At 40.2% G+C, this 15,952-nt stretch overlaps 1 protein-coding gene and 1 long non-coding RNA gene across 5 annotated transcripts in view; one reads left to right on the top strand and one right to left on the bottom strand.

Moving 5' to 3' along the window:
• The window catches only part of LOC137618062 (arf-GAP with dual PH domain-containing protein 1-like), a 95,572-nt gene extending 80,271 nt beyond the window's left edge, over positions 1-15,301 (bottom strand). For all 4 annotated transcript variants that reach the window (XR_011039716.1, XM_068348030.1, XM_068348031.1 and 1 more), the window contains exons 1-2: positions 15,122-15,301; positions 2,501-2,612 (exon numbers count right to left, since the gene is read on the bottom strand). Coding sequence is in view for 3 of the 4 variants with exons in the window: in XM_068348030.1 (XP_068204131.1) it covers positions 2,501-2,612; positions 15,122-15,203 (194 nt within the window). In the remaining variant the exon portion in view is untranslated. The remainder of the gene's footprint in view (positions 1-2,500; positions 2,613-15,121) is intronic.
• Positions 1-15,952, top strand: part of LOC137617804 (uncharacterized) — a 156,441-nt gene that overhangs the window by 127,319 nt on the left and 13,170 nt on the right. The window lies entirely within an intron of this gene.

Here is a 15,952-nt window from a genome sequence, read left to right as displayed (position 1 = left end):
TTGAGGTTGATAACCCAGTTGAGTTTGCAAAATACAGTTACTGCATCCAACTACTGGCCAAGACATGAGACAGCTTGGAGGGAGGTCATGGCCGATAATTCCAAGGCCGCTGACTCGGAGGCCAAGAAAGAAGTGCCTTTCGACTTGAGTCTGTCCAAGGACTGAAGGGTCAACCTAAAGAGGCGTTGACGCCGGCTTCTCTAAAACAAAAACTTCTCTGTCTTGAGTGTGTCGGGGGAAAGATCTAGTTTGAAAGACTGGATGTGAGAGAGTTCTCTGATCCATATACCTGACTGTCAACTGGATTAAGGGCCAGCCTAGCAATATTTGACAAGCCCAGTTTCAGAGATGGCCTCAACCATTGAGGGGCACCAACACACCGATCAATGACAAAAGTTCTCCCTGAAGGTGGAGCCAAGGTCACCTTGCCCAGTCCAATGCACTTGCGAATGAATGTGAGAACGAACACAAAGAACTTACCTGCTGGGCTAAAGTCCAGAACCTTAGAGGCAGGCAAATCCTGAGTAACCTTATACCCAGTAGGGGTAAAGGATGTGGCAGGCTCCTCTGGAAACTCACTACATATCGAAGTACTGTACTGCTATCAGAGAAGGGAGCAGCAGTTGGCAGTATAGGAAGTTGAGGGAGTTTGCCAAGCCCCTGCATAACATACCCAACAGAGGGGATGAAGCATGGGGCTGTAACTCTGTTGCTGTCCAGTCCTCCATAAGAGAGGTGGAGTCATAAGGACCCCTCTCCTTATGGCTATGACTGGCCTTCTTAGACCTCATGGATTTCTTTTTCTTCTTCTACGGCGAATCAGAATTAGCAGTGATCGAAGAGGCAGACAAGGAAGAGGAGTTTGAAGAGGAATGTGCATGTTTCTTCTTCTTGCCATGGAATCAATGACCATTGTTGTTACAATGCCAGATAGTAAGTAATAATCAATCAATCCTCTTACCAAACCCTCACCTCAGCCTCTGCAACCAAAGATGTCGAGGTCTGAGCGACCATCATTAATGAAGCTCACCCCAGGGGAGGAATCGTACTGATTGCTCCAACAAGAACCACAACACTCACAAAGAAAGCAGCAGGCACACTTATTGTGGCTTGCAAGAGAGATACAGAGGCTTAGGTCATAGGCACAGAGCGGTAGGAAACCACGAGCCCTGGTCACAAGCACGGAGCAGGGGTGACAGAAACATGGGTGACAGACACTGGGGCAACACACCATGCACAGGGATCACCACTGGGGTCATTGCTATTGGGGTCACAGACACTGTGGGCACTGTAACTGCCACTGAATCCCTGGAGTCATGGCTGGGATAATTTTACTGGAGTCACCAGGGCGAAGTAGCCTTAACTACCTGCTCCTTCAGAAAGATATCGAGGGCCTACCTGCAAGACTTAATATAGGCCAAGCCTTCCTTAAGTCACTTGTTGTCGGCAGTCTGGAAGAAAAAGCTTCCAGCACATATTGGAAGGCAGTAATCACCTAACACTCCACAACTCCCCAATGTAGATCCAACTTCTCTCTGATCCTGAAGCATATTATTATTATTACTTGCTAAGCTAAGCCAGGGGCATTTACACATAGGCAGAAGCTTCAGCGATCTACAAACTCAAAGAGGAGAGTAAAGTGCTGAAAGCCTCCAGCAATTCATGGGCTTGCTAAGAATCACACTAGGGAAGACTTGACCTTCTCACTCCTTAATGCAAATGCCTACCTACGGGAGGGCACAAACTACATTCGGTAAAACAAGGGGATAATTTTAAATAATCATAGTCCCCTCAGTAGTGATTTCAGCTATGCCACTTTATCATAAACAGAAGTATCCATTATACTGTACAGATGCAATCCTGCTTTGTTCCATTATCATACACAAAGTCAATATCACCACTCAAACTACTGTACAGTAAAGAGTATAAGAAAAAGATTAAACAGCCTTGGATAGGACGTAACGGTACGTCCATACTCGCTGCAATCAAAGATAAACGTGATGGGGTCGACAGGTGGGTGGGTGGGGATACTCGCAGGCGCGCACCACCTATCGTTAACTAGCTCAACAAATTTAAAGGCTGAAAATAGTGTCTAACAAACATATCTGTATAATAACAGAAAAATACAATTAATCAATTATAGTACTGTCCTCTGTACAGTTTAAAACACAAGGTCATACATCATATAAACCCCTAATAAATTACCAAATTGTAAAAAGAAGATAACTGTACAGTACAATTTTATACCTACTGTACATTCAAATGATATAAAATTCTATTATATAAATCTCATCATTAAGAAAAATGTAATATTATGTGACTGAAAACATTACACAGTAACCTCCTTCCCACAATACTGTACATGAAATCACTGCATTGTAGTGCAGAACCAAGAACAGTATATCCTGTAGGATAATGTGCTGTCAAAATTATAGCAACATGCAACCCTTTCAAAGACCAAGAACATCATCAACAACATTCATTAGCATAATTTACTTACTTGTCTAATCTTAAAGATCTGACTTGAGAAATGTGTGTCCCCAATCCTCGGTGCAAAGAAGCACACGTTGTACAGACGAAAACACCGATGTTACATGACGCCCATTCCGGATCTGAAACAAAATAATAATTTTGAGAAAATTTCATGTTGATTATCCTCTACTCTACAGAAATAAGCATGTATCAAAATAAAAATGTACCGCTCAAAAAGCGCACCAGCACGAAATGCAATCAAAATGTCTGACAAAACCCTAAGCGGTAGTTGTACAATACAGTTATTCATGTCACAATATCTGCATCTGAACATTAATACAGCTACAAAAATAAATAATTAATAAGAAATAAAATCCTTGAATTGAGTTTTTCTTCTTCCACCAACCAAGCAAGAAAAACCCATCCTAAAAAATAAATAGAATTTGCTTGTTGAGAAAAGGGACTAAATGAAGAAAAGATGCATCAAAATCATTTATAGTTCTTTGTATTCAGTGTAGGTATTCATTGGATATAGTAATTCTGTTTATTTTGATCAAATCAAAGTGTTTAAAAAAATAAAAATCATAGTAGCAAAATACTTTGCGAACAGTATGATCAATCAATTAATCTGTGCTTTGCTCATATACTACTTTCTAATACTGTGCAGTGCAGTAGATAACTTGGGAGACATCTTTATACATACAGTGCAGTTTAAACCTCTTTGACTGGCCAGACAGAACTACACTGGATCCCTCTCTCTGGTTACAGCTCATTCTGTCTTTGCCTACTCATACACTGAATGGTCTGGTCTATTCTTTCCACATTATTTTCTGTTCTCATACACCTGACAATACTGAGATTACCAAACAATTTTTTGCTCAAGGGCTTAACTACTGAACTGTAATTATTCAGTGGCTATTTTCCTCTTGGTAAGGATAGAAGAGACTGTTTAGCTATAGTAAGCAGCTCTTCTAGGAGACGGACACTCCAAAATCAAACCATTTTTCTCTAGTCCTGGGTAGTGTCATAGCCTTTGTACCATGGCCTTCCACTGCCTTGGATTAGAGTTCTCTTGCTTGAGGGTACACTTGGGCACACTGTTCTATCTTATTTCTCTTCCTCTTTTTTTTTTGAAGTTTTTATAGCTTATATATGAAAGATCCAAGTAAATGTTGTTACTGTTCTTAAAATATTTCATTTTGATTTTTTATTACTTTGCTTGTAGTTATTTATTTCCTTGTTTCCTTTCCTCACTGGGCTATTTTTCCCTGTTAGAACCACTGGGTTTACAGCATCTTGCTTTTCCAACTAGGGTAATAGCTTAGCTTATAATAATACAGGTAATAATAATAATTTATAGAAGTTCAAGAACCAGAGGCAAGACTAGGATCCTGCTGAATTTCTGACAGAATCGAGTGCTCTGCTGTGTCAGTGCTCACTTGCCACTAAGTTCTAGCAATGATGGCTCACCACATGATAATACCTGTGGTGGCTAGCTCACCTGCCTACCTGTGACTTAATTGCGAGTGTTCTGTAGAAGCTCACATTGCAGTAGCGCACTGTTGGATAATATACATCATAACACGTCCTCACTCCTCAGGTGTATGTGAGAAGAGGTTGCGCTGTGTTACCAGGCACGTGCGTGTGCATAGTAAAAGTAACACACTCATGAGCAAATGTGCTCCTAGAGGCAAGAGTGCATTGGCTTTCATAGCCATCATGACTGCTATAAGGGGCAAGATACAGGGCGTGCTCATAGGCGTGCACCTGTTGGCAATGAAGGGGCAACTCTGAAAAGCTGGGGTGCACCAAAAATATACAAGAGAAGCAAAGAATGAAATTCAAATGCAAAATGTTTACACAGCATCAGATACCTATAAGTATACAATCACAAAGACCTACAGTATTACCATATCATTATGGGTGACCTGCAGGAGAGAGCTAGAGCATGTGTTTGCGCATATGTTCATGGTCAGGCTCCGAAGGGGCGACACGCTCAGTAGGCGAGTAGACACACGTTGTTCATGATGAACACACAAACATGACCCACTTGCAAGTGTGTGTCCTACGAGTAGCTCAAAGAGTGGTCGATTACCCGAGGAGGAGGCAGTGGGCTTTAAGGGCAGGAGACTTGGGAGAAACTCTTCTCTGCTCTGGAGGAAGATGACTTGATGGCATCTGCGGCAGGAGTTGAAACTCTCTCCTACGCAGCCCTATGACAGGGTCTGTAGCAACCATTCCTTGAAGGTGATTCCCTTCAGCCCCAAAGTAAGCCCACAACAGTCGTAAGGCATCATTTTGCACATGCAGTACTATCATACTTATAGGATATTAAGGTCTTCTATACCCGCATTTTCAACACCATCCACCTAATTCTTTCTTAGGTCTCTTGCTTCTAAAGACTTTTGAATCATTACAAACCCCCTTTATAGAAATAAATCATCCACTGCAATTGGAATGCAACCAAACCCATCAAAATGCTATGATCTTTACTTTCACCAATCCTAACCATTTTATCACATTTTGTTGCTTCTATAACTAGGCAACTGAAACATTATTTCTATTTATACTACACCAACAAGCATCTCAACTGTTTATAATTTATATCATTCATGTCTCAGACTAAACAGTTCTTCATTTCCATGATGCACTTGGTTTATATAAGGGATTTTGCCGAAGGAAAAATCTATTTCTGGTCGAGGGACCTGTGTCACCCAGTGAAATGCTCCTCTAGCACCATTTCTAAGGCATAGTTATTGCTGAATATACCAGAGAAAATGAGATGCATGGAATGCCAGGAATAAACCTAGCTCGCTCACTCTTTGAGTGTCGGTATAGAAAACTAGGGCGTGATTGAACCACGACCATAGATCCCTTACCAATTAGACCTCTCCTTCATCAACATACCCCCCTCTCTACCCCTACATCTCCCCACCCCCCATCCTCATTCCTCCTCAGCACTTGCGTTGGTCAGACGTGTTTTGTTTTGCTCTGTGTGCTTTGTGTTTTTTTGGAAGATGTCCGACGTTTTAGAGATCCCTGCTTCCAAGTTGAGTATTATATTTGTCTGTTTGGGATTTCTAGGTAGCGACACTTTTTATTCTTAACCGTGTTTGGTTTTTTGTTTTAGCTGCTGGTTGTTCCCTTTCGGGGGTTTGCTGCGGCCATTGTGTCGCTTACTAGTGATCTCTTTGTTTATCGGGTTTGCATTTAGTTCCTTATACTATTTTTAAGCCCTGATATATGTTTATCACAGTTTCACTAAAAAATGCACCTACTCTACCAAACCATTAATTGACCTCCATATTCCTAGCTTTGCTTATTTCATGATTCATTTCTTGCCTAATCCACTTGTAAGTTATAAAAACTTCAAAATAATGGTTTGAATCAGCCAATTAGATACTCCCACCTCCAAATTAGCAGTCACTGCCCCATCATGTTAACTTCTGTTTATGCTCACAATGTGACTCTTCTCATCATTTACTTCAAAATTTCTACTTTCACAGACACTGTCACCAGTTTTTTTCAATTATCAGTCACAACATGCAATTCCCAACCTCTTTCATTGTATTGCAAACTTGTAGCTACATCAGCTGCCTTTTCCCAGACTTCTTCAATCAATTAGCCCCTAAAGTAAGGTTAATCAACCAAAGAGACATAACACACCAATGTCTCAGAACAACTTTTTACACCAAACTAGTCATTCTCCTATGAACATATAAAATAATAAAAAAATCAGAAACGGTCATAAATGTACAGTATTTTAATCTAAATCAAATTTTTTTAATTTTGTTTTTTTGGGGGTTAAGAGTGATGTATTGTCTCTAAGGACGTTCCTGTTAAAGGCTAGAACAGGGAATCCAATTAGACCTGATTATCAAAGAAACATTGTTTCCCTCCTAGAGCCAGCATGATAATGTCTGAAACATGGTCTTGGCGTGTATAGCAAAGTAAAAAACCAAGGATTATGAGTGGGGAATAGAAAACTACTGAAATATAAAAAAAATTCAAAAGTAGTAATTTGTATTTTTCCTAGCTATACAAACCTGAGTGCCTTGAAATAGAGAATATGTCCTTGGTGGAGCTAGTACAGCCATTGAATTCATTAACTAGGTAGATAATGACAGGTGCTGAGTGCTGATGAGTAGGCCTTCCCCCATCTGTCAGAAGGTCGTCACTATCGACCTTCGGGTCAGGACTGTGAGGGGTGGTTGAGGTGAGAAGTTTAACTTTAAAGGACTCAGGTTTGTATAGCTAGGTGAAATAAAAATGACTTTTAAAATTTTTCTATTAATTCCTAGCATATACAAACCTTTCATCCTTTAAAAAAAGGGACTCGCTGATTGGTACGTCAGAAATCCCCCTAGAGTCAAAACTGGTAGGTCCTTTTTCTTCCCTGACAGTAACCTCTAAAGAGAGTATGACAGAGCCCTCACAAGACACACAAACATCTCCTCTCGATCACCCCCAGATGCTTCACATAGAGGGGATGGAGAAGACCTCAAACTTGAGATCATGCATCGACAGGTTCTGAGTTCTGGCACGAAACTAAAGGACCCCTCCATCCGTCTACTCTCTTTGCTGAGGCTAAGGCTAACAAAGAGACAGTCTTGAGAGTTAGATGTCCGTTTGACAACCTTCTAAAAGGCTTGAAGCATCCAACCTCTTCAAATCCCTGTTAGACCACTGCTTTGTTGATTTGTGTGCCAGAGAAGTCACTGCCTTTCCACCAGAAGCATGAGACTTTTAATTCTCTAGAGACTTCAGGGTTGATAACTACATTGACTTGGTGAAATACATTATTGCAGCTGACACCTGATCAAGTTAAGAAACAGTTTGGAGGGAGGCCATGACAGACGATTCCTTGGTTACCGACTCATTGGCTGAGAAGGCTGTACAGTGGTACCTCTACATACGAATTTAATCCGTTCCAGAACCAACTTCGGATGTAGAAAATGTTCGGATGTAGAAACGAATTTTCCCATAAGAATACATGGTAATTCATTTAATTCGTTCCTCAGCCTAAAAACCCATAATAAATCCTTAATAAATGGCTACACATAATTACACATAACAATAACATTACTGCATAATATGTAAGAAGCATGTAAAAAAGATAATTATAAAGAAATAATAAATAAAAAATGTGTTTTATTGCCACTTTACCTTAGAGACAGGCCAACGCAGGTGTAGGATTTGCTACGCCGGAGACGGACGATCGGCGAGAAGGTAGACATGGTGTTAACATGTTCTTTAAATAAATACTCTCTCTCTCTCTCTCTCTCTCTCTCTTGTTCTTCCTCACTGTTAGTGTTAGAGACGTCTATTAATTTTAACTGAGAGAGAGAGAGAGAGAGAGAGAGAGAGAGAGAGAGAGAGAGAGAGAGAGAGAGAGAGAGAGAGAGAGAGATTTTAAGCAAAAATGAAAGATTAAACAAAAATGAAAGATTAAACAAAAATGTGTTGTGTACATATGATTTTTAACAGTGTTAACGAGTTGAAAGACAGTTAAATGTAACTAAAAAAACAATATCAGCAAATCTGAATTCCTTTATTAACTAAAACAAATATTGATACAAACACACTCGTGTGCGTATGCGCAAACACACACACACGCACGAGGAGACACGATCGGTGAGGAGGTAGAGATGGTGACTGCGATAACATACCGTAACTTAAACTACGGAAATTTTAATCTAACTTAGCTTATTTATTTATTTTTTATTTTTATATTTCATATTTTTTACATTTTTTTTTCTTTTGATTTTTTATTTTCATCACTTTCAGTGACGAGTTACGGTATGTTATCGCAGTCACCATCTCTACCTCCTCCCCGACCGTCTCTCTTACTGCGTAGCAATTCCTGTTTTAGTTAATAAAGGAATTCAGATTAGCTGTTATTACTTTCTTAGTTACATTTAATTGTTTTTCAACTCGTTGACGCTGTTAAAAATCATATGTACTCTAAACACATTTTTGTTTAATCTCTCTCTCTCTCTCTCTCTCTCTCTCTCTCTCTCTCTCTCTCGGAAAAAAATAATAGACGTATCTAACACTATAACAGCGAAGAAGAAGAAAGAGAGAGAGAGAGAGAGAGAGAGAGAGAGAGAGAGATATTTTATTTAAAGAACATGTTAATGCTATGTTTAGAGAGAAACAGAAAAAGAGAGAAGTCTTATTTAAAAGAGCTTGTTAATGCTATCATGGTTTTCTTTGCTTCACTTTTTTCTTTCTTTCTGTTCATCACGCTGGCCCTTCTCACAAATGATTGTTGCCAACAATCTCTTTGTCCTTTATCCCTATTAACAAAAGGCGTTCTATCTCTTCCAGGGTATTGCTAAGATGTCTTGTAATAATAGTGATCCCCTTCGATGGTTATTAGCTTTAATGGCTGCCTTCAGCTTGATGATCCTCGAGATAATAGGCCTATTCCGGCCATATTGTTTAGCCATACAGTATCACTCACATGCACACTGCTCTCATGTTTTTCTATAATTTCTTGCTTCAATTCTAATGAAAGAATTGCCTTCTTCCTGTACTGAAACTTAGCTTCTCAGGCACCATGATTATAGGTAAAATCAAAAAGGAAATGTGAGAAAAGGAAGAAAATAAGTACTGTTAATAACAGACCAAACAGAGGACAACCACACGATACACACATGAAAAGAGAACTGAGCACTCGACGCTCAATGGCGTAATGTTTACTTCGTGTGTCGAAATAAAATTCGGGTGTAGAGTCAAAAATTTGCTCGAATTTTACTTCGGATGTTGGAAAATTCGGATGTAGATACGTTCGTGTGTAGAGGTTCCACTGTATCTTCTGCCTTAAGACTCTCCAAGGAGATTTGCCCCAGGGTCAGTGCACACACTCACAGGTCAACCTGAAGAGGTCATAATCATATTTTATCATGCCAACATTGTATCCAATGTATATCGCCCTGATAACATTCATAGAGTTCCAAATCTATAAAGATTGGCCCTGTTCACACCCATAAAATATGAGGTCCATTGTCTGGATGGGATGCCCACAAGGGCACTCAGCAGAGGAGGTGAGACGGGTCATGAAGATTGCCTCCAGTCCTTCCAATTCTAGCTCTTGCTCAATTAAGAGTAACCCAATCTTATCTACAGATGTTTGTTACATGAGGAAGAGACTCACATGGATTATGGAAAGGTGATGACACAGCAAGCTGTGGTGCATAGGACCTTCTCTACCTCGAGGAGCGAGGACAGCAAGATCTTATTTGACCGGCTGGAAGTGAAAGTTTTCTCAGATCCAAAGATCTTATCGTCAACTCTATCCAGGGCCTAACAAACTAAATCTGACCAGGGCAGGTCTAGGGAATGACTCGACACTTGAGGGGCACTGAAGTGCCAATCAATAACCGAAGTTATCACAAAATGCGGAGCCAAGATTGCCTCCCCTAGAGCGTTGTACTCACGAATGAGAACAAGGACATTCATAAAGCAACACTCTAACTAAGGATTGTCTACATCAGTTGACACCATTATTATTATTAAAAGTAGGTGTTTTACCAGGCCAATGAGTCAAGAGGAGAAAACAATATATACAGTATAATAAATATATTTATAAAGAAAATATAATAAATGTAAGATATAAAAATAAATTATGAGAAAAATCTGGGATAATTAGAAATTTAAATCCTACTTATAAAACCTATGCTTCTTTAGAACATTAAAATCTTAAAAACAGAAACATTCAGAACCTGATAAAATATCAGAGAATTTTTCTAAGCAAAACAATGTCATAAATACTGAATCTTACTCTTTTAAAAATTTTGCAGTCACAAAAAATATGTTATACTGTAAAGTTAAAAGTGTGTCACATACGTTTTTGTGAGGTGTGCAAATAAAAAATTGTCCTCTCATCCTTCGGTCCTGATGATTTTCCATGGAAAAACAACTGATTTTATTTGTCTTAATATCCTGGTATCCCATTCATTGTTTGAATTTCTTGCTATCAGATTCATTATTCAAGATCATTTGCCATTTTACCACTATGAAATACTTCATGATGGTTTTATAATCTTTAATGGGTAGTTCAATGTTCTTTTGTGCTGAATCTATTGCCGATTTAACAGCAGCGGCCTTTTCATTACCAGCAACCCCAACAAGGTCAGGAATGCAACATATTTCAGCATTCACCCCTTGGGAATAGAATTTGTTAATGAGCACTTTAATTTGTAATACTACTGTAGTTGGTTCCTATGCATGTAACTTTTTAGGGCTTCAATGGCACTTCTTGAATCGGTATATGTAGATGACAAACTTATGATGCACCTGATCTTCAATTGTTTTAATAAAGTTAATTGCTGATAAAATCGCGGATTATTCAGATGTAAATACCGATACTTCACTAGGTAATGAGAGCCGTCGAATCAGCCCAAGATCCGATGTCTTAGGGGCTGACAAATACCGAGTACCATCATACCAGCTAGGGTAAATGGTGCTGCTGCTTGTTCCGGATTCTCATTCACCCCTAAGGACTGAACCAGCAACATAATTGTGGGCTGAAGATGGCCAAGGACTGCTGACAACAGAGGAGGAAGAATTCCTGGCACTGATTGCAGCGGAGACGTAGCTCATGCTCCTCCCTCTGCTGATCAGGGCAGAGGTATAGCCATGCCCCAGTACCCCCAAGAAACGAGATGAGGGTACCTCTGCTCCAACTCGTGGTCTTCCATTGCAAGCTAGCGTGCAATGACATCCTTGAGTGGTACCATCCTCTCAACTCATGCCATTGAAGTACCGCAACTTGTGGGAGGAGCAATAGTCCACCGTTCAGGTAGGAAGGAAGGGTAATACCGGGATTGCAAGGGAAACCCGAACCCCTGAGGTCCTGGCGCGTGGAAGTGACATGTGGTAATGGCCCAGAGGCACGAAGAATGGGGCCGTCGGTAACCACTTGAGTGTCGTCTACCTCTCCAGAAAGAGAGGTGGTGTCATAAGGAGCTTTTTCCTTACCACTACGACTGGCCACCCTGGACTTCTTCAACCTCTTCCTCTCCATCTTCTTAGAAGAAGTGGCAGAATCCCAGTTGGAAGTCAAAAAATGAGTTGGAGGGGAGAGAAGAACATGCACATTTCCTGTTTCCAACCTTTACCTCAAACTCTGTAAGCAGAGAGATGTTGTGGTTTGAGCAACAATTGACAAAGTTGTTCCACTGAATGGAGAAACCCACCTGAGTTGCTCCAACAGGAACCACAATACTGGAGAACACTGTCACATGGTACGAGATTGGCACACTCACAAGGGCTGGGGTCACAGGCACAGAGGGAGCAGTGGCTACGGTCCCCCGGAATTACAGGCACTAATGTCAGGGTGACAGGCAAAGGGGTAGGGGTGGCATATTATACAGGGGTGACAAGGCCAGGGATAATGTAAGGGGTGACACACGGCAGGGGGCACCACGCACTGTGAACCCGGAGCTGATTTCCACCCAAATATAGGCAGCCACTAGTGCCTAGAGCATTTCTTGCAATCACTAGCACAAGTGTCTTGGGCAATTCCTTAACAGTCCTTTTGGGTTTTGAAGAGAGCACCACAACTGATGTCACTGACATTGAGGTCACCTACCATGCCTTTCTACACTGGCATCACCAAGGGAGACATGGATACTAGGGACACCAAAGGTGAGATAGCCTTTGCTATTAGCTTCATCAACAAAGTCAAAGAAGTCCTACCTGAAAGATCTAAGGAGGCCCAACCCTTCCTTGGGTCAAACTCATTACTGGTGGTATGCATGGTAATGAGAGAAGAGCCTCCAATTTCCAATGGGGTGCACCGATCACTGGAGGACCTCCACATGTCACCAGAACCTGAAAAGCCCGCCGATGTAGGTCCAAGGACTTGTTGCTCCCGACGCATACCACCTGGGGACTGGGCCAATGGCATATGCCCTGAAGCAGTGGTAGCAATCTCACTCAATGGGAGAACAGAAAGTACAAATTTCTTGGTTCACATCCATATTCCAAACCCTCGCCCAAGGATTCACTTTCTGCAAGAAAAAGCACAACAGTACATCCGTACTTGCTGCAGCCAAACACAAAAGTGATGAGCTTCTGCCAGGAGGACTAATCGCCCACACTCACCAATTGTCTTTCACTACCTTATTAATGAATCCAATGGCCATTCCAGCTCTGCTGAAGGCATGTTCCCTACAGTATTTCAAAGGACAAAAGGTTTGCATATGGGTAGGAACAAACAGGAATACATTCCAACCATACCCAGCCTAACTTAAGGCACTGGTTCTAACCTGACTGGGAGGCATTGCTACTTGGACTTCTGATCATCTTTATACTTGGGTCTTGAGTTCCAGATGGACCATTGGGATTAAGAATTTCTGATTATAATAACTTGCCCAACAATTAAATTCTGAGAAGTATAAAGACAGCCATATTGTATATTTTCCAATTCACGTACTTATGACCAAGTTGTACGGATGATTACTTATTTCACCCTTCCCAGAAGGTAAACTCATTAAAAGCCATCAATAACTATCAGTTAATAATAACTCAGTAACATTATATATTATGAGATTTGAATATGATTCCTGTTTTCATATTAAAAAGTACATGAAATAAAATGAAAATAATTCAATATCCAATCATGACTATTAAAAAAAAAAAAAAAAAAAAAAAAAAAACATTAGTAGCATTGTTTCCACCCTATACATTTCTATTTGTCATCAGCAAATTAAAAATAAACTCCACATGACATTTCTATCACTTCTACCATTAACCCTTTATTTACATTTGGCTGTGCATTAATATCAAAATTCAACATGACTTCACATCAGAATTCATCATAACTTCACATCAAAATTCAACATGACGACATCAAAATTCAACATGACTTCACATCAGAATTCATCATGACTTGACATCAAATTTCAACCAATCAACATGATTCAACAGAAAAATTATTTATGGCATTAACTAAATTTACTATCTGAACTAATCAAAAAGCCCATTTTCCTGCAAGGACTCCACCTCCCCCCCTGCCCCATCTGATGGAGATAAGGCTTGGAAAAATTATTAGAGACTTCCGATATATATATATATATATATATATATATATATATATATATATATATATATATATATATATATATATATATATATATATATATATATATATACAGTATATCTACCTATCTATATGTATGGAATCCTACACAAATATGTATACTTTTCCTTAAAATGCTTTAACTTGAATAAATTATACCAGGAATTATCAAAGACCTTGATACATTCATCTGTAGGAATACACTAGCCTATTTAGTAGTCTTAATATATTATGGGAATTTCCTTTAACAAAAAACAAGAGGAAAAAATGCTCAATCATATTGGGGGCCCTCGTAGGCCATTCAGAGAACTCCCTATATTTTACCAGAACTGATCATAGGAGAGATTCTCTTTTCAAGCAGTAAAATGCCCCAGCCCCTCCTCCCTTGTGCTAGCCACTACTGCCGATGGAGCACCGCCCCTCACACCAAGGGAGACAGATTGGATTATGATGAGACTGACCCTGAAGCTGCAATGAGCAAAGCATGAGCAAAGCAATGACCCTTTAGCACTGAACCACAGTCAGAGATCGCTCAGATATGCCAGCGGCAACATAACCTCAGTTGTCCAAGAACCAAGATGTTGCAGTATGAAGTAAAAATTATGAGGTTTGACAGCAAAATAGAAGAAAAGCAGAAGGAACAAAGGTAAAGTAGAAGGCTAAGAAGTGGGTGCTTGCAGGTAGGGGCACAAGTGAAGCTGCACAAACCCTACAGTAATGACTACGTTGCACCGCTCGAGGCGGACTGACGGCAATAACCCCTAAGTTAGTGGTATGAGACGCCAACTGCAGCTTAAGCTCTGCCTTTCCTTAAGTTTCATGAACAAGACTATATTAGCTTTGGCCAAAATATATGGGCATTTCTTTATCCTTTGGGGGAGCCTTTGTATATCAGCGGCCAGTTCCTTCCGCGTGCATAGTACCGTATAAAGAAACCAACTAACCTAAACTCCCTCCTAACCTAACCTACAAGCCATGTCCTTACCTACTTGCCTAAGGAGGGGGGGGGGGGCCTAACGCTCTCGACTCCCCCTTCCACTGCCGTATTCTTAGTCGGCCACTATCATACATACAGCCCCTTTTGGGTATCGTCAGTAGCCAACTCTATAACTAAATAAAGCATAGGGCTTAGCTAGTCAAACTAACCTAACATGGGCATGGGGTTCAGGTAGCACGTCTAGCCTTCCATAGCCACATCATAACTAATTCTGGGCAATTATAGTAATTTTGAAGGTAATTTATAAAATTTGTTACATGAACTTTGACCTTTATGAATCTGAAAATCCAAAGAATTGATTATATTAATACCATGGGTAATAATCTACCGTAAAATCAATCAGTTACCACAAGAGAAAGCTATGATGGGATACCATAGACAACATATATATAGGAGGAAAATATATATCCTGAGACGTTTATAAGAATTAATGTACATAGAGCAACAAAAGAGAAAGTACTTGGAGACAAATGCTGTACCGTAGACCCTTTTCGTACCCCCAGAATAAAAAAAAAAAAGGCAAAAATTATCAATTTACATAAAAATAAAGTACTGTATCTTACTTGCAAGCCCACAATCGGCGCATTCACTATTTCCTTCCATACGCACTAATTCGCCTATTCGACGAGAGTTCCTGTCACCCATATTGACAGATATATTATATTAAATCTGAGTGTGGCACTATCCTGGCACTGAACGCACTTCACGGCACCGAGTTCACTGGTATACTACCAGGGTTGCCAGGTTTCCTAAGAGAGAAAAGTCCAACTTCTAATCAGCTGTAGCTTTAAAAGGCCAACCCATTAGTAAAAGTGGCCAAAAAATATAACACTTAAGGCCAAACTTTTGATAGGATATGTAACGGCTCCTCGCTTATCCTTCCCCTTAGAGGATTAGACTGGATAAGGTCTGTTCAGAGTGCAGACATCTATGGTTATCTTAGGATACTTCCCTGATTATACGCGATATCTTCGGATAGTCGTTCCGGGGGTTGGAACCCCGTGATACCTGGCGGTAATTCTCTTCTAATATCAATCGCAGAAATATTAAACAGTAGGAAGCTGCCGGAGGAAACTTTCATCAGGACGAAATGGCTATCTCACCCAAAAATAGGTTTTTCCTACGTCAAAATCCCTTTTATGATATTGCTAACGGCCAACCAATTTTTTAAAAAGGCCAAATTTGACATTTGGCCTCAAAAAGGCCAAATTGGCAACTTTGGGTATACTGCTGATGCATATTTTGAGACTCGGTGGGAGAGAGGGAGAGAGAGACAGACAGGCTTGTGAATGTTTACTGTCTATTTATTTATTAGTCACTTTCTTTCCTTCTATTGACACTATTTCAAGCACTTGTTGTACTTATAACCCATTTGTGTTAGCAGTTGGTGTTCA

Source organism: Palaemon carinicauda, chromosome 24, assembly GCF_036898095.1.
Source record: "Palaemon carinicauda isolate YSFRI2023 chromosome 24, ASM3689809v2, whole genome shotgun sequence".
Lineage (NCBI taxonomy): Eukaryota > Metazoa > Arthropoda > Malacostraca > Decapoda > Palaemonidae > Palaemon > Palaemon carinicauda.
The sequence above is the reverse complement of the archived record's forward strand: the minus strand, read 5'-3'. Positions and strand labels throughout refer to the sequence as shown.